The following is an 18,944-nucleotide window of genomic DNA, read 5'->3' on the forward strand; positions in this document are numbered from 1 at the left end:
ATACTGGAAATACAAACATGAAAAAGATCCGTCCCTGCCTTTGAGGAGCTTATGGCCTAGTGGCCAAGCCATGTATGTGTGTGAATACCCAGCTCTGTGTATTATCATAGCATGCTGTGGATGTGATGAAATGCTGGGTGAAGTAGAAAAAAGTCAAGGACTGCTGCAATTTGTGGGACCACTTTCAGTAATTCGTGAGGGGCCCTGAAGGATGAATAGGTGTTCTTTTCGAGAAGCAGCATACCAGGCTGAGGGAAAGAATGACCGTGTGAGCATTTGGAACTACGAGGTTAGAGGAGAAAGAGACAGTGGAAATGATTCAAATGATCTGTGGCTGGGCAGCTGGAAGGGTGATATAATCTGACAGAGAAGAAGGGAAAGGAGGAAGGATGGGGGTTGGGACAAGTTGAGTTTGGGACACATGATCTGAGGTCATGGTGAAACATATCCGGCTTCCGGTTAGAAAACCATTTTAGAAATGTTAGCACGAGGGCCCAGAATTCAGATTTTTTTTTTTTCAAGATTTTATTCATTCATTTGAGAGACACAGAAAGAGCATGAGTAGGAGGAGAGGGAGAGGGACCAGCAGATTCCCCAGTGAGCATGGAACCTGCACACACAATGCGAGGCTCCATCCCAGGACCCTGAGATCATGACCTGAGCCAAAGTCAGACGCTTAACTGATTGAGCCACCCAGGCGCCCCAGAACTCAGATTTAAACTGCACGTTCAGAGCTTTTCCACTGGGAAAAGGGGAAATAGATACTCATTTTGTAGAGAAATTAGCAAATCAGCTTTGACATATGACAGCTAGAGTTGCAAGATTGAAAATTGCAGTGGACATATAGAAAATGAAGTTATCACATGGAAAACTAGCAATAATTATGCATTGGGCCTAAAACTTTGTTCGTGTTTATACCACCTGCTGCTTTTAGCATCTACTTTATCTTTCCGCCTCTGTTGCCTCCTGCCTGTGAAACCTGGACCTGGCCACTAAGAGATGGAGCCAGAGTTCATTCATCTCTAAAAACGTAGATGACAGGCGTGCCTGGGTGGCTCAGTCAGTTAAGCGTCTGCCTTTGGCTGAGGTCATGATCCCAGGGTCCTGGGATTGAGCCCTGCATTGTGGGGCTCCTTGTTCAGTGAGAAGCCTGCTTCTTCCTCTCCCTCTGCCCCTCCCCCTGCTTATGAATGTGCACACACGCGCTCTCTTTCTCTCAAATAAATAAAATCTTTAAAAAAAATAAAATAAAACCATGGGTGACAGAGAAGTGTCAGCTTTTGCCTTCCGCAGGGCACTCCTCAGTGAACAGAGCTGTCCAGCTCTGTCCTCCAGGTCCAGGTCTGGTCTCCCACAGCGGAAACAGAATCTGAAAACTTTTACTCAGACCCTCATTAAATCTTCAAATGTTTAGTGTTGGCATTTCAAATGCTCAAATGCCTGATTTTAAAGACGGGAAATCTGTGATGGTCTTGTATATATCTACTTACTGGTATAATGCATAAGTTTGGGGGACGCATAAGGTAATCTTTATCTTCGCGGGTCATTTTAAAGAAGTCAGATTTTTATAATCTTTTCTATTTCTGCCAGATGAAGCAAAAGCCAGTGGGGAAGTGAAGAATGCCTGCTCCCTCCAGAGACTATTGAAACACTTCCTGTCGCTGGAAGACCTTCCGCCCGACAGGAGCATTATTTCATTATTTCATTTCAGTTTACAGAGGATTTACTTCTCAGAAGTTGGCAAGGTAAGAATGGATGTACATTTTGCTTAACCTTTTAGATTGCTTTGGGTTGAAATTATCTGATACTTCCAGAGAAGAGGGTGCGAGATTTCGGTATTCATTGGGCAGCTAGGATTAGCTGGGCTGCCTGTGCGTGCCTAAGACAGTTACACAGTAGGGACGAGCACATTTCTTCCAGAATACAATGGCAGAGAAGGTCATAAGGAAAATCGTGCAGTAAGTAAAACATATTTATTTACTTGTAATTATAAAAGTTAAACAACTGTGCCATAAATTACAAAATCAAATACAACAGAGGTATGAAAAGTACAATTCTGTACCCACCCAGTTTTGTTCTCCCAGAGTAACCATTATTAATAATGGCTTGAGGTGTGTCTTTCCAGGTTGTTTTTTTTTTAACTTGTCGTATTTGTGACATATGCGATGCTCCTTTGAAGTGTCCTTGAACGCCTGAGGCCCCATCATGCCTGGCGGGTTAGAAGTAATGCCTTTGTTGTAGATTGGGTCAGAGGAGGGTTGGTCGAGGATGGTTTGAGTCTGATCTGTGAGTTTTTATACTCCTTTGCTGCTGTGTGTCACCCTTCTTCATCTGAAGCTTCCCAGTGACACACCGTCTTCCCCTCTCCCCATTCCCAACCAGCTTCCCTTCCTGAATTCCCCCCTTCTCTGATGGTCACTGCTCTTATGGTTACCGGACTTTGGTTCATAAACATATATTGAGGTCTCCCTCTGTGCTGGCTCCCTGCTGGGAGAGGGGACAGAGAGATAATAGGCCCCATCCCTTCCTTCAAAAAGGGTAGGCATCTCTGACTCCTGTACCATCTCCAGTTGCTTGGCAGGACTAGGACCAGTTCTGTCTCTGTGGCTTCACCCCTCGCCTCTTTCTCTTCCTTCCCATCCCTGCCTTAGTACAAGGCTTCCTTCCCTTCCTGCCAGCTGCAGCAGCCTCTCCTTGCTCTCCCAGTCCCCAGCCAGCCGCCAGTTGGTTCTGCACAACACGGGCCAGTTTCACAGCCCAGTCCCTCCCCACTGCCTAGAACGCTTGTTCACAAGTGGGATCAGCGGACCTTGGGGGTCCTTGAAACCTTTCAGGGTATCTACCGGGTCAGGACTGTTTTTGTAATAGCACTAGATGTTCTTTGTTGTTGCAGAGCCACGTGGGTAGAACTGCCGGTGCTTTAACACGAGTCAGGGCAGTGGCTCAGAACCGTCCTGCAGTCATTGTGTTCTTCATTGCTACGCTCTCAGTTTTTTTAAAAAAGAGAATGTCCTGATGAAGAGGTAAAAATTGCTAATTTTAGTGAATCTCAACCATTGAGTACACATCTTTTTAATATTCTGTGTGACAAAGTGGAAATGCTCCTGCAGCACTTGTGTGCATTCCGAAGCATAGTGGTTGTCTCAACGAAGAGCATTTATGGGATTGTTTGAAATACAAGCCGAACTAGCCACTGTTCATTTTTACTTGAAAGAATGACTGAGGCTTGGTGAGGCTGCTTAGCAGATAGGGACCAGATGTTGGTGGGCCTTGTGGCCACATTAATAAGCTTGGGTGATCTGACTTCAGCCTGCCTTTTTCAGCTGTTTATACTGTCCTGCTCACGCAAACACAGTCCTTCACTCTTGCTTGCTCTTTCTAAAGCACACACTTCCTTTACCCTCTCCGTCCTTCCTCTGATCATTCCTGCCACCAGGAGATGTGGTGACAGCTCTGAAGGCTGCTGTGATCCCAGAGTCAGAACAGAGAAAGAAGATGGGCCTGACTCCAGACCTTTTCCCTCTGGAAATCTTGCTATCCCAGCCCTGTTTGAGGCCTGTTGGAAATCACCACCCTGCCCGCACCCTAGTAGGCCTCCGAGTGCCCACTCTCACTGCAGTTGAGTGAGATACTGCAGTCTGCCTAAAGCTAGCCAGCCTCACTACACACAGCACTCGTGGGAAAAACCTGCGAAATGGCCCAGCCCATTGGAATCACACTCACAGACTGTCCTTTGAGTGAGCTGATTGCTCGTGTGGCTCCTTTCATCCATCGTGCCTTAAATTCGACTAGCTTCTGTTTGAGTGTACTTTTTCCTTGACCTTGTCCCCTATTAGTAATGATACCATCAGAAAGGACACCAACCAATTAATAGGTCAGATAGAAGAAGAATGTAGCCTTGTACTTGATACCAGAACTGCCATGAAATAAAGTGGTTGGACTGGTTTGTCGCTCATCCTCCATAATATAACAAAACACAGAATACAAAGTTATCTCCAAGTAAGACAAAGAAGCTTCTGATAAATCAGATTCGGATTAATATAATAATGATAATGTGGTGATAATGCCTTTGTATTTGTGTAAGCTAGAGCAGGGCTGCCCAGCCTTTTTGACATCATAGCACACACAGAAAATGATATTCCTCAGCCCGGTGAGGGGATCCATATCTCATTCACAGCACATCAGTAGGGAAGCTCTGTGCTAAGGCTTCTAAATAAAAGCATTCTTATTGGCACCTGGCTAACTCTGACTGGCTACCCCTCCTGCCTTTCAGCATGAATGCCTCAATATAATATTGATAATATTTGATATATGAAATAATATTAAATATACTACTGATAACCTAATAGTTAAAAGCTTGAATTTTAAGCCAGTCTGTCTAGATTTAAATCCCAGCTCTGCCACTTACTAGCCATGTGACCCTGGGCAAGTTAATTACTTAATCTCTTTGTACCTCAATTTCTTCATCTGTAAAATGAAGATAATAATTATTCTTATCTCATAGAGTTGTGAAGATGAAAGAAGTTAGGATATGTCAGATGTGTTTATAAAATGCATGGGACATTGCTGGCGTCTGGAGCACCGTGTCAGTGTGTGTGCTGTGGCTAGTAGCCATGCGCGCTGTGGCTGCTAGTACCAGGCCTTCAGAGAAGTAAACGTCTCATTGCCTCCTGCTCCACCTCACGTTTCTCAGTCTTGGCTTTTCCTTAAGAGTGTCCGCCCCCTTCCTTTCATTTTGTTTGGGGGCCTCCACCCACTGGCCACCGAGGAGGCAACACAACGGATAATTGTACTCATCAGCTTGTTCTCACCGCTGTTCCTTCTCTGGAAAACCCTTGTGACTGAGGGAAATAACTCTTACTGGTTGGGAAAAGGAGTGAACCATAGACTTTGAAAAGAACTCTCGAGTACTCGGGAGAAGAGCATGAACTACATTTGCTGAGCTGAGTTAGCCAGCAAAGTCGTCTTCTTAGGGGGAAAGTGACCATCTTGGGTATCACGTGCCAGATGCAGGAGCTGCTCGGTTCTCTATAGGCTCCACCAAAACGTGGAGAACAGATCCGCTGCTTTCGGGGGCAGTGTGGCTCATAAGACTCTTTGGAGAAGTGACAGTTCTTTCAGAGGTGGGCCTTGGGGTCACCCATGGGGAGAACAGTGGATGAAGGGTACTTACCTGTCAGGAGTATCTGTTGCTGTTGCAGTCCCACCAGGTGAGACTTCTTGGCCCCACCTCAACGGCTCTGGGAGTTCTCTCGAATTCACACTGACCGGCCATGCTGCCACTCTTCAGGCTTAACACACGCTCTTTCTCTGTCCTTCTCCCCAGGCCCCACCCTGGCCAGTTCCCACTCATCCTTCAGACAGCAGCTTAGCTGTCCCTTCCTCTAGTTACTAAACTGAATTTGATGCCTGTCTTCTGCTCCACAGCACCTGGTACCTGCCTGTCACACGGCACTTGTCCCACTCTACTGAAATTGCTTTGTATGTCAGTGGATTCAAATTCCTAAGGACAGAGACTATGTCTTCTCTTGTATTCTTTCTGTCTAGCGCTGGACAATCCATAGGTGCCAGTAAATACAGTACGTGTTGAATGAGTAAGTCAACAGTACTTTCACATCGTGTCTTCTTTGACCCTCACCACAGCCTCGTGGTGCAGGCTGCCCAGGCCTCCCTCTGACCTCTCTCGGTGTATGAAGAAACTGATACTTAGAGAAGCTTAGCAAGCTGCCAGAGCACACATGGTGGTGGGGAGCCAGGATTTAAACCGGTATCTTGCAGGCTCAAATGTTCATTACATCATTTTGTTTTTCCATGAAATTTTTCCTTTAAAAAAAAATAGCATTTACAAATATAAAATTAAAATAGTGTTTGTTGTTCTCAAGGCACCAATATTCCTGAAACGTTTCTTCCTCACTGAATGCTGAATTTCAGTACAGAGAAATCTATTTACGATTTTAAATACTGTATAATCGGATTCTAAATTCCAGTGTGTATTGGAGAAAAATGATTGCGTGTTTTATGGAAAATAAAACTTGGCTAAAACAATAATAGCATTAAAAAGTAACACACTTCATTGTATAAAATTTGGAGAATGCTGAAAAATAGAGAGCAGAAAAAAAAAATCACCCCATCACACAGAGAAAACTACCATAGATTAGAAATATCCTGGACATGAAGGGCAGCATTGAGCTTGAATCCCAGTAAAACCACTAAGTAGATGTTTGGTGTTTGGTAGATTGTTTAACCTCTGAGCCTTGGTCTCCTCACCTAAAATATAACAAAATATTTACCTTGTGGGATTATTGTAAGAATTAGGATTATTGTATGTAAAATATATAGCACAGTGCCTGGCGTATACTAGGCGCTCTTTCAAATTGTAGTCATGTTAACATTTTTGTGTATTTCTATCTAGTCTGTCTACATACCTGTGCATACACATAATTTTTTAGATGTATTCATTTATTTTAGAGAGGGAGAAAGAGCGAGCAGGGCGGGGAGGGGCAGAGGGAGAGAGAAAATCCCCAGCAAACTCCCTGCTGAGCATGGAGCCCAATGTGGGGCTCGATCTCACGACCCTGAAATCATGGCCTGAGCCGCAATCAAGAGTCAGACACTTAACCACTGAGCCTTCCAGGCGCCCCATACCCATATGTTTTTCTTGCACATTTTATCAAATATGTCATTGGGTCCTCACAGGTTGCTGGAAAGGGCAGATATTATTTTAAAACCTGTTCTGTAGACGAGGAGGCTGAGACTCTAAGAGGCAGAGTAACTTGGCACAGCCTTAGTGCTATGTCTGGTAACGTCCGAGCCGGGACTTTCACTTTGGTCTCCTGATGCCAAGCTCATGTCGTTCCCTGTCAACAGTGTGCTGCTTCTCCAGCTTCACCTCCACCAGTACACGGATGGTAGACCACCGAGCCCTGACCAAGGGGAAGGTAAGGGCTGGAGGCAGTAGAAGTACTGGGAGCCTTCATACCAGTTGGGGTCTGTCTGAAAACTTAGAAGAAGTGCTCATTTCCTCCTCTGAAATCATGAACACATTGCCTAATCCTCTAGCAGAGACCAGGCTTCTGGCTAGAGAGTCAAGAACCTTCTGGGCCACAGGTCTTTGTCTTAGGAGGAGTTTGTCAGAGAACTCATAGAACTGAATAGCTTCACCCTGCACAGTCTGTAGGGCAGAGGTGAACCCACATTTCTTTCAGTGCATGCACCTGTTGCTTAAAGGGCCTGGGTGACGTGCACTGCGCCTACCACTATGTGCGTCATTTCCTATCATTTCATTTCAGTGCACATTTTCTGATGGTTGATATGTATCTGACACTGTGCCGTGGCTCGTAGGAGATGCAGAGACGAACAGGCAACAGTCCTGGGGAGAGAGAGCTCCAGGCCAAATCCCGTCAGTGCTGTAATAGAACTTCTAGCGGGGTGTCTGGGAGCAGAGGAGGAGCGCTGTTAGTTCTGTGCAGTAAAGCCATCCATTTGCCTGGTACCTAACTGATTTCCAAAGTGTTCGTACAAACTGAACTCATTCAGAGAGGTGAAGACTTTGGAGGTGGGGGGAGCGGAGACTTTTGAGCCAGGTTGTAGTGGCTGAGAGGAAGCTCTGGCCAAGGGAAGAAGGTGAGCCAAGGACCGGTGTGATTGTGGAGACTTACACCCCGAGGAAGCTTTCATCCAGTGTTTGCGTGCTTAATAAATTAAGGTCCCACAGACCCCGCCAATGGACTGTCTGCGATAGAATAGAGATCGTGGACAGGCTCCAGATGGGGACCCTAGCAGCCCCTTGGTAAGATTATGACACCTCTCCCTCTCCCCTCCCCCGATGTAAACAGGGAAGTTAAGCATTTTTTTTTTTTTGGTGTTTTGTTTTTTTTTTTCACTTCACTGCCTTCCTACATTTTTTTCTTCCTAGTTTCAAAAACAACTCTCCTTCAACAAGTTCTGTTTCCAAGGAAAGTCTTAACCATTTGTCCCTTCTGGCGTACCCTCTTCCATTGAAATCCATGCAGAATAGACCAGGTACTCTATCTTTTTGTGTGTGAAGCCATAAAATCTAATATTGAGTATGCGGCGGTGCCCAGAGGTATGATTCTTCCACAAGAGGCTCCCTCAGCCCTGCCGTGGTAAAAACCAAGTATAAATTGCCGCTAACAAGGTTTTCTAGCCAGAGTCGTAAGTATGTCGGAGCATCCCCTGTGAATTATAATGCTGCCAGCTCTCTTGCTGCCCCTCTGCATTGCCTGCCTTTTGGCTGTTTTGCTTGTCCTTAGGCCCTCCGTCCGAGTGCAGGCAGAGGAAGGAGAAAGAGAAGGGAATCTGAAACTGGCCCTCTCTGCACTTGCCTCGTGGCACTGATAAGAAAACGGATTGACCCTGGCCTGCACACAAGGGCAGGGCGAGAGGGACAGCAGCCCCTCCTCCTCTGCCTGCTGTCCCAGCGGCCATTGCCACTCCCTGGGCTCCTAAAGAGCCCTCTGGGTTTCATTTTCTGTAGAATTTCTCACTGTGGTAGCTTTTTCCCTTTAACTTACCTTGGTGAGGGTGGACGTCGGGTGCTGATGTTTAAGTTGGATTCTTTGAATTCATAGTGGGTTGCCGTCCCCAGATAGATCTTGTGCTTGAAACTGTTGGCCAAAGTAATATTGTGAGATCCTCTGTGGATTCCTTTTATCCACGTGTTTATCTGTTCTCTAAAGTATAATTGAAAATCTGCTGTCATTAGATACCAAAATGGGAGGAATAATGCACCTAAACTGAGCTGTCAGACACTTGGCGGCCTAACCATGCTTTCCCGATTACGGTGTGGAAAGTGCCATCGTTCTGTGTGCTCTCTCCTAATGGCTGTTGCGTACTTGTTTCTGAGAACAATGTGCAGACGTGCGTTGGCCCTAATCAATCTTCCTGAGCAGACTTGCCATTTTTCTGACTGCGTTCAGCCGGGGTCCTCTGAGAAGAAAGTGGGCCTTTCCCCCTCAATGGGCAAAGAGCCAGCTTCCATTTCAAAATCTCTTAGAAAAAAGAAAAAAATCCAACAAGCCAGAGCCTGTGTTTATTGAAGGTTGGTCTAAAAGTCTCTCACACTGAATGCCCCACCAGCACCCGAGTGCCTCTATTTTAGAAGGATGTAAAGGTTTAATCACCCTGGTGGGGATTTAGGCCCAGAGACTTCAGAGAAATCTTATTATTTCTAACTGCAGGCAAAGAGTATTAAGGCTCCACTCTGGATCAGGGGCATGACATGTTCTATAAGTAATTTATCTTTAACAGGGGAAGGCCCTTACTAGAGTGTCTTAGAAACAGTGCCCTGATTGGGCCCTAGTTCCCTGTTCTTCCTTTCTCTGTCCCCCTCTCAGTCTCCTGCTCATTCTTTCCGTCCCTACCCTTTGCTGCCTGGTATGCGCAGTGTTGAAATGTCTGCCTCACAAATCCGCCCTTTAACATGGCGAGCCTCCCTTTAACTGCTGTCCGGTGAGAGATAATAATATTTTTGCAATAAATGACCTCATCCAGCAGCCCAGTGTAGACCTGTCAACTGCAGACTTCTCAGACTTCTGAATAGACCCTAACTGCATCCTCCCAAATAAGGAGCTGAGGGGAAGGGGAGAGGATACTCAGGGTTCCACAGGTACTCAGGTCTGTGTTCCTAGACATGAAGTAATTTAGGGCCATCCTCAAAGCCATCCCCTGCCCTGTTGCACCTCCAGAAGCAACTCCACTGAAGGCCTGTGAACCCCTGTTCACACTCAGACATCACTCAGACATCACTGAGCATATGATTTCATTTGCATGGGCCCCTCCCAAGACCACGACCTTGCTTAGCTCTCTGGGGCCCGCCTTTCTGGTGCTGAGGCAGGAGGACATCACAGGTGGGGTTCTGCTTATGGATTCATTGTTTTGTTGGGAACTACAGTTTGACTGGTGGCAGATCTAAATCCATGTACTAATGAGCTTGGTTAAAGCAGGCTCTGCTATCCTCTTTTAATCTAGCCTGTCTATCTGAGTTCCTTTCCACAGTTAATGATCTCCAATAATGGCTTTGCCTTTAGTTTTGCCTCCTGGGTCAGACAAATCAATAGTCCTCACAGATATTTAAAAACCATCAGTGCAAAGCTCCTGGGTTCCCCCCCCCTTTTTCCCTTCTGGGTGAACTTATGGCTTGATCAGTCTAGTGATATTTTCCTTCATCTCTTTTCTCCCAGAGATGGGCAGCAGTGAACCCCTTCCCATCGCAGAGGGTGACAGGAGGAAAAAGAAGAAGCGGAAGGCCCGGGCCACTGACTCCTTACCAGGGAAGTTTGAAGGTTGGTCCCACGATTCCTCAGATCTGGGCCTGTGGCTCCCCAAGCACAGGAGGAGCATCCGGGTAGCCCCTAGTTCTCGATCAGAGCATGTGTCATCTGAGAGTCAGCTTGTGCTTATCCGTGTGGCAGGGATGACAGAGCTCTCAGATGGTACGCTCTGAATGGTTTCAGCACTTCATCGGGGGGCGGGGAGGGCAAGGTAGAAAGACCAATATGTCAGACTTGTATACGGAGTGAGATTGCTTAGTGCAGTTCGGCCTTTTTCTGATGTGATCTTTGTCCCAGCTGTTCCTGGAGGGGCTGTGGAAAGGTAGAACGACCATGTAAAAGGATGAGAGAACACCAAGGGCCATGGTTCCAAATGAAAGTTAAATCTTCTAGAAGCAGAGGAGTTGACTCCTAGAGATCACAGCTACTTGTGCTATATGAGTTTGACTCCATTTTAAGGGTGCATGCTGTGTTCAGGGGATGCGATGTTGGATATCAAAGATTTTGAACACCGTGTGAGGCATAGGCTCAGTGCTGGTCCTGTCATCGCTGGGCATGCGATGGCGTGAAGTGAATCATCAAACACTTCTGCAAGGGACTGAAGGGTCAGTAGCTACTCCAGGAGTGATGTGCCCCCTTCACCTATTGTGTTTCTTTCACTGTGAGACCTAAAATAGCTTCCCCTCATGGTCCCTCTTTCCAGCGTCACAGATAGACTAGTGAATTGATTGTTTTGTACAGTGGTTCTAATTACAAGCCCTTTATGAATCAGGGATATTGGACTTCCAACCACCAACCTATCCTGACATGCACGAAAGTGTAATACCAAAGTATCCATTGTGAGAGAAGCATGTCATTTAAAATACTTAGAGACAACAGTGTGCGTGCTTAGAAACAGCTGTAAGACCATGCCGTGTTGGACCCAGAAGGTACTTAGTGTAGGGTTTGTCTGTTTGTTTGTCTTTAACTTAAACAGTAGATATATGTGTAAAGGGGTAGAGGCATGGACAAAAGTCTCGAGGTTTTTAGAGTAGTTTCCAAATCAACAGGTCTTGCTCTTTCCGTGAACACGAGAGTATTTCCTGTTATTCGAGGATGGCTTGTGCAATTGTAGGCCTCTCATGCTAGGAGTGATAAAATCTAATTTCATGGTTTAAAAGCGTTTTGCTCACCCTGTGGGTTTAAATGCTGGGCTGCCCCAGGAGGAAAAAACTGAAGAATGGAGGTCAAGGGAGGAGGAGGTCAGCTCGGCAGAGGCCATGATGGAGCTGTGGCTTCCTTTGAAAGGGGCTCAGAGAGTCTATGCTATTTGCGAGCTTGGGCAGGTCACCTAAATGTTCTTTCACCCTAGGCCTATTACTCTGTTAGAACCGCCCTGAGTCAGCACCCTAAAAACCTCAAGGCGTCCGTTTGCATCCTACTTCTGTCTCCTGTTTCCTGTGGGTGACTTCTGGAAACTTCCCAGAAACCTCCAGTGACTTCTGTGTGTGGTATACAATAACACAGTGCTTCATTCCCCTTTGTGTCACCAGTGCCTAGGACATCTGGGCACAGAGCAGGTGCCCGACAAATGAGTAAATGAATAAATGATGTCCATTGAAATCACACTCCTTCTGTGAGGATCCCCTAGTTTCCCTACACAGATTTAACCTTTCCCTCCCCCTGCCTTTTTTTTTCTTTTTTTTTTACTGTGTCTTGTCCTTTTATGATAGTACTTACCACTCCCTGGTTTATTCTCGAGTCACTTGTCTGCATGTCTGTCTTCCCCACTGGGCTGTGACCCTCAAAGGGCAGGGACTGTATTATTCCTCACCCCGTCCCTATTATGAATTTATTATGTTGTTTGGCACATAGTAGGTGCTCAGGAAGCATGGGCCGAATTGAAACTCACTGACCTCATATCTAAAGTGAGGAACAGGAAGCCTTCGATGTGGTCTGGTTGTTGAGAAACTGAGTCCTGCAATGGCTGGGAGAGTTCCTTGTCACTGAGCGCTGCAGAGTCCATGTGTGCCCGTGCTCTCACACCAGGGAAGCTGAGTGACAGAAGCTCCTCTTTCCATCTGAGCTTGCAAAGGCGTGACTTATCTTGTTATTCCTCTCACCCATTTCACCTCTAGATATGTACAAGCTGACCTCTGAATTGCTTGGAGAGGGAGCCTATGCCAAAGTTCAAGGTGCTGTGAGCCTGCAGAATGGCAAAGAGTATGCTGTCAAAGTGAGTGTCTCATCTGGATGCCAGACTTGACTTCACAAACAGTCAGTCCTAGCTGGTCCCAAGCCAGATAAATTTTATATTCTGCAATATGGCAACTCAGTAAAAATGAGGGCTTCAAAGCTGTACTCACTGGATTCAACTCTTTGTTTCTGTACTTACTTGCCATGTGACATTGGGCAAGTTACTTAACATTTTTGTCCTTCGGTTTTCTTCTCTGTAAAATGGGTGTAATCACGGAAACTGTGGAGTATTGGTGTGGGGATAGAATGTGTGTAAAGTGCTTAGAACAATGCCTGGCTGATGGTAAACTGCTTCTTCTCATTCTGAAAAATGGAGTGAACTTCAGAAAGTAGACAACCAGATTTGGTATTAGAAGGCCTACCTGAATCTCTGTTTTACCAAACTACTACTTGACTTTGGGCAAGTCGCCGAACCTCCTTAAGCCTCAGTTCCCACATCTCTAAAATGAGGATAACAACGCCTGGCCTTCCTGTCTCAACAGAGAGGTTATGAAGATGAAAGTAAAAATGAACTGGTAGAAGTAGAAACACTGCCAGTGGCACAATGCTCTAAAGTGATGTGCAGTATCATCATAATGAGGACTGAGCACTCAGCTCTGGGGCAGGAGGCTCCTTGTTGCATGAACCTGGGGTGGCTCACTCTGTCCCTCTGTGCTTCCATTTGCCGGCTCCACGTGGAGGAAGGGGTGGATCTGGAGCATTGGTTCTCAAAGTGTGGCTCCTGCACCAGCAGCATCGGCATTGCCTGGGAACTCGTCAGCAATATAAATTATCCGGCCCCATCCCAGACCTACTGAGTTAGAAACTAGGGGCGGGCCCAGCAATATGATTTTAGCCAGATCTCCAAGTGGTTCTGACACTTGCTGAAGTTTGGGAAGCCCTCACTTAGGGCTGTTTTGCATTCAGTGTGGATCAGAATCATCTGGAGAGCTAATAGCACAGAGACCCAGTTTCCTTGGTAGAGGATAGGGCCTCCCAAAGGGTGCATTCTCCGCAGAGCTGCCAGGGTGGAGTCTGGGCTGGGCCTTGGAGCTTTAGTTTCTCTCCACTGCATCCTCCATCCCCCTTGCTCTTCCTCCAACCCTGGAAGATCCTTCAGTGGAGGTTGTAAATCTCACCCTGGAGACAGGAAGAGATGCCCTTGAGGTGGGGCTGGGTAGAGGTAGCTCTTTATCTTCTTGCTGGCTGCCTCAGTGTCCCCATAGGCTTCCACGGTGTTTGGTTGGCCAGAGCCAAAATAGGCCCCAGCCAGGCTGGAAAGCCTCGGGTTGTCTCATGTGTTGCTGGCAGAGTCACAGTGCCTGTGTCACCAGGCCTACTCCACGCTTGTGCTTGAAGCTGGGTGTGGGCTGATTTGGGCCTTGCATTCTCCCAGAGGGCTCCTGCCGAGAGGTGTTTCGAGGTCAGGTGGGTATGACAGATTTTATTCTTTCCACAGATCATCGAAAAACAAGCAGGGCACAGCCGGAGTAGGGTATTCCGAGAGGTGGAGACGCTCTATCAGTGTCAGGGAAACAAGTGAGTACAGTCTTGGGTTACTGCTGCTTCTCTTGGGGGGATGCTTAGCTGCAGAAAAGGTCAGTTCTCACCACCTCCTGACCCCAGCATGTAGCTCACACGCCTTGGCCACAGCTGTAGAGGATTCCTCCTGTCTTTCCGTGTTTAAAGACAGTGGGGAGAAGAGACGCAGCAGCAGCCTTTGCTTCTGTTCAGGCTGAAGTACTGTAACTAACAACCCAGGCAAGGTGGAAGAGCGATCCGACTGGGGCTGGGAGAAGACGGGGTTCCCTCCTTCAAGTGCCCGTGGGAACAAGGTTGACCGAGTGTTGCCCGGTACACACCATTGGGGCCCAGCTTTCGTGACTAGAGGAGGGCGAGGAGAGCTAGCATGAATACTTGCTGTGTTCCGTCCCCGGCATGTTAGCCTGTGTGCGGCCGCTGCTCGGCTCCGGAAGCCCGCTCTAGCCCTCTGCCGGCCAGCTGGGCCAAGGTGGTCTCCCGCCCCGCCTCAGCCGGCTCACCACCGGCTCCAAATGAGTGGTTCTCCCGAGGTGGCCTTAAATCAGGGTCACCTCTAAGACTCTGCTTCCCCCTCTCTCTCCCAGCACAGCAGGGTCAGCAGGGAGCCAGCGGCCAGGTATTGATGGCTTTGTCATTAAGCTTGGAGGGTGGGGGCTGCTGTTGATTTAACTCCAGGCGCTGCTTCTACAATCTTCTTTCAAATCAGGCCATTTTAGTCATCTTATTTGGACGCCTTCACACTAGTAAAAGCCTGGTGTCTCCCAAAGTGGTCAGCATTTTTTTATGAGGGACAGATTTTTATTTTCAGCCCTGCAGCTTCTGAGTTCAGCGTTAGAGCCTCTACTTGGTTTATTTCGTTCTTTGAAAGAAAAAAGCCCCCAACACCTCCGATATCCAGGCCGGTGGCTTCCCTCCTGAGTTACAAGACGACCTTGTTGGCAGAGCACGGTAATGCTGAGGCAGAGAGAGTGCTCACCGGGGAAGGCCACCAGTGCTACTGCGGCCGGGAACGCGGCCGTTTCATTAAGCAGCGCTTAGCAGTTAGGGTCTAGCGGTGCCCACGTTAGGCCCCAAGTCTATTTGACAGATGTTTCCATTTTCTCCAGGCAATGTAAATACTGCCCCGTGATTTATGGGCAAGAGGGAGGGCAAGTAATTATTTGCTGCTTGCCTCCAGGACACACACCTACTATTCAGTGTTATTAGCCGCAATTGCTTCCAGTCGGCTGCAGATTTTATTCAGTTTAATGTGACCGGGACTTTTTTATAACTCTACCTAGTGGGTTTTAGGGTTGGGGTTTGACAGCACAGACTTGGTGAAAACACCAGAGACTGAACATTATGGAAAGATAAGGTGACCTGAGTCTTGCTAACACCATTGGCTACTTCTCAAACATGGGTCTTTAATAAGCATTCTGATTTCAGGTTGATTTCTGCCCTGCTACAGGGCATTGTATATTTTTTTCATTGTATATTTGTAAGTGGGCTTTAATATATAATACCGTTTCCCTTTTTTCTCCCCTTTCCTCCGGTTTTTTTCTATTTAAGGAACATTTTGGAGCTGATTGAGTTCTTTGAAGATGACACAAGGTTTTACTTGGTCTTTGAGAAATTGCAAGGAGGTACTTACTGTTGAGTATGTGTTTGGACTTCTGATTAAGACCTGGGGTGGCGATCATCCATCATGAATCCCAGAGACTTCTAAAATGAGTCAAGCTAATAAAAAGGATGAAGGACTTAAAACTGCCCTTGATTTGGGAGAAGGGAGGCCGGAGGGAAGGATGATAATTAGCATTTTGCAGAACCTAGAATGTCACCTGTGTGGGTAGTCTATAAATGCCTTCTCATTATAATAGGGCTCATATATAGATACATTTAGTCATCAATTTATCCATTGTTTTGACGTGTTCACCATTTAAATTAATTATGGGGTGCAAATTCTTGCATACATTGTGAAGTCAGAAAGGCTCACCAGAGAAGAGGAGGGTCCCACGGCTTAGGATGTAGACCCAGGATAGAGAGGAGGCCTGAAGATCTGTATCCTTCAGATGGAAAGATGCCACTCTTGACCGTCACCACTGCTGCCATCATCCACACACATAATCACTGGAACGCGTATCGAAGTTGCTTTTCTGATGTAGAGATGGGGATAGGGCAGCCCTTGCCCTCACTGCCACTCACCCAGCCCGAGGACAGATTTGCAGGGTGAGGGTTAGGGAGGATATCTGGAGCTGAGTGGAGGGCCATGTGGAAGGGTTTGGTGGTTAAGGGCGCATGCTCTAGGAACCAACAAAGCAGGGTTTAAGTGTAGCTCCATCACTTACTAGCTGTGTGACCTTGGGCAAGTCACATAACCTTTCTAAATAGTGTTCTCATCTGTAAAATAAGGATAATGACAGCACCTACCTCTTTCGATAGCTCTGAAGATTCAGTGAAATCATTCTTGTGAAATGCTTGGCGCAGTGCCCTATAGACACTGAGAGTTCACTAAATGTCAGCTATTAATATTATTAAAACAATTGGGTATGCTGAAGGCTATCTTACGAGTAAGATATTACTCTCTGTCTGCCCTTTTAACAAATTTGGAAACAAGAGACTCAGAGACTCAGTACAGTAGAGCAAACGTGAGACCTAGCTAGGAGCCAGTTATCTGGGAATGTTCTGTAGCATGCTGGGATCCTTTCATTGTTTCATCCGGCAAGTGAAAAATCTTTCACCACCTCCCCATGCCAAAAACCAGCAATAAGTAAATCTGTACCATTTTTTTAAAAGATGTATTTATTTATTTGAGAGAGAGCAGAGGGAAGGGCAGAAGGAGAGGGAGAGAGAGAATCTCAGGCAGACTCCACGCTGAGCGTAGAGCTCCATCCCAACAACCCTGAGATCATGACCTGAGCCAAAATCAAGAGTTGGACGCTTAACCAACTGAGCCAACCAGGCACCGCTGTGCCATTTTAAGATGCAGAGGTGACCCCTACAGCCCAGAAATGCTGACTTCCAGTCATGAGCCCAGAGCGAATGGAGCCAGGCCATGTTCACGCCCCTGCCCTGCCCACCAACACCAAGATGTTACATTTAAAATGCTGGGGGTCATCTGTAAACGTACTGCTTAGAGTGCAGTCCTGCTGAGGTCACAGCCGCTGCAGTAGCCAAGGAGATTGTGGTTGGTGCAGGGCAGCCCGTGCCCCCAGCAGTCAGACCACACATCCCGTTGAGGGGCAATCTGTACGAGTTCTAAGGCCAGTCTTACTGGGCTTAAGTCCTGATGCCTCCACTTACTGGTGTGTCATCTTAAGCAAGTTGCTTAGCCATTCTTGGCTTCAGGTTCCCCATCTATAAAATGGGGATGACTATATTTTGTACAGTTGTGGTGAGGCTAAGATAATCTATCTTAAGACTGTTACATAGTGCCTGGCACATAGTCACTAATTCAATAAATGTTAGCCATTGCCAACAAGATAATAATATTATTAATAATAAATAGGAAAGTCAGAAGGAAAGCACTTTTTCCCCTCTTTCTAGACTTTCTAGACCTTTACATATCTGTTGAGGGTGTGGTGTTTCTGTTTGAAGGCTTGTGCTCTTGTTTGGATCTGAGATCAGATGCAGAGGAGGGAAAGTTCCTGTGGAGAGGCGCCCCCCCCCCAACCTTATGTGGATTCACCTTTAGTTCTTTCTTATTTCAGAAGCCAAATCTGCCTCAATGGCATTAATATTTTTGTCATGCAAATAGTTGTTTTCTCTCCCTCTGTGCTCATCATGGGAAGGTACAGAAGATGGGAGTCCAGTTCTGTGCAGTCCGGTCTTTTTTTTTTTTTTTTAAGATTTTCTTTATTCATTTGACACAGAGAGAGAGCATGCACAAGCAGGGGGAGCGGCAGGCAGCGGGGGAAGCAGGCTCCCTGCTGAGCAAGGAGCCCGATGTGGGACTCGATCCCAGGACCCTGAGATCATGCCCTGAGCCAAAGGCAGATGCTTAACCTACTAAGCCACCCCGGCGCCCCATGTTCAGTCCAGTTTTGTGCTGGTAGCTCCTCTGTGCCGGGTACCTCACCGGGTACCTGAATGAATAAGGCTGTGTCCCCAGCCCAAACTTGTGCAGAGTTGACCTCTGAGAAGTTTTACTTCCTAAGGCCCGAAAAGGCATACCTGTGTGTCTCTTCTGCTCCCCAGGCTCCATCCTGGCCCACATCCAGAAGCAGAAGCACTTCAATGAGCGAGAAGCCAGCCGAGTGGTGCGGGATGTGGCCGCTGCCCTTGACTTTCTGCACACCAAAGGTGAATCAAGCCTTTTTGCCTCAGTGATTGGGTTGGATTGGCCAGCCTCTGGGGACTGAGGGAGAGGGGCAGGCCAGGCAGAGAGCTAGGCCGGGAGCTGGTGTAGCTCACAGCCCCACCCGTGAGGGTGAGGGAGCGAGCCAGGATGGCGCTAGACTTCCAGTGTGGATGGTGGGTGCATGTGGCGCTAGTAAGAAGGGTAGAGACATAGGAGAAAAAGCAGGGAGGAGAAAAGTAAATTTCATGACGAGTAAGATGTATGAGTGTGTGGTTATGAATGATCTCCTTTTCCTGTCCTAGAAGGATGCAAGCCGCCATCATAATACTATTCTAGTGTAAATATTTGGGTGTTGCTTTTTCTAGTTTGTTTTTTTTAACTCAGGACTCTGTGATCAAGACCTGAGTTGAGGTCAAGAGTCAGATATTTAACCGACTGAGCCACCTAGGCACCTCCTTTCTAGTCTTTTAAAATATGTCACCGGTATCTCTCTTTTCAAGATCAGCATGTTAGTGTGTATCTAGTTTTATATCTTGTTTCACGATAAATGGAAAATGCATTTTTCTACTAACATGGTTAAGTTTGAGGTCTCTTGAACAACATGATGGTAAATTGCAGGT

At 46.9% G+C, this 18,944-nt stretch overlaps 1 protein-coding gene across 9 annotated transcripts in view; it reads left to right on the forward strand.

Annotated features, from left to right (window-relative positions):
* Positions 1-1,679: 1,679 nt before the first annotated feature.
* MKNK1 (MAPK interacting serine/threonine kinase 1) overlaps positions 1,680-18,944 on the forward strand; it is a 32,814-nt gene continuing 15,549 nt past the window's right edge. For 7 of the 9 annotated variants that reach the window (XR_005834174.1, XR_005834176.1, XR_005834175.1 and 4 more), the window contains exons 1-6: positions 7,916-8,022; positions 10,203-10,304; positions 12,410-12,507; positions 13,966-14,045; positions 15,597-15,670; positions 18,222-18,326. Coding sequence is in view for 4 of the 9 variants with exons in the window: in XM_008699253.2 (XP_008697475.1) it covers positions 8,007-8,022; positions 10,203-10,304; positions 12,410-12,507; positions 13,966-14,045; positions 15,597-15,670; positions 18,222-18,326 (475 nt within the window). In the remaining 5 variants the exon portion in view is untranslated. Of the gene's footprint in view, positions 1,746-6,867; positions 6,939-7,915; positions 8,023-10,202; positions 10,305-12,409; positions 12,508-13,965; positions 14,046-15,596; positions 15,671-18,221; positions 18,327-18,944 lie in introns of those variants that run through there. The other 2 variants (XM_008699252.2, XM_008699251.2) reach the window with 2 other exon arrangements.

Source organism: Ursus maritimus, unplaced genomic scaffold (assembly GCF_017311325.1).
Source record: "Ursus maritimus isolate PB19 unplaced genomic scaffold, ASM1731132v1 scaffold_12, whole genome shotgun sequence".
Lineage (NCBI taxonomy): Eukaryota > Metazoa > Chordata > Mammalia > Carnivora > Ursidae > Ursus > Ursus maritimus.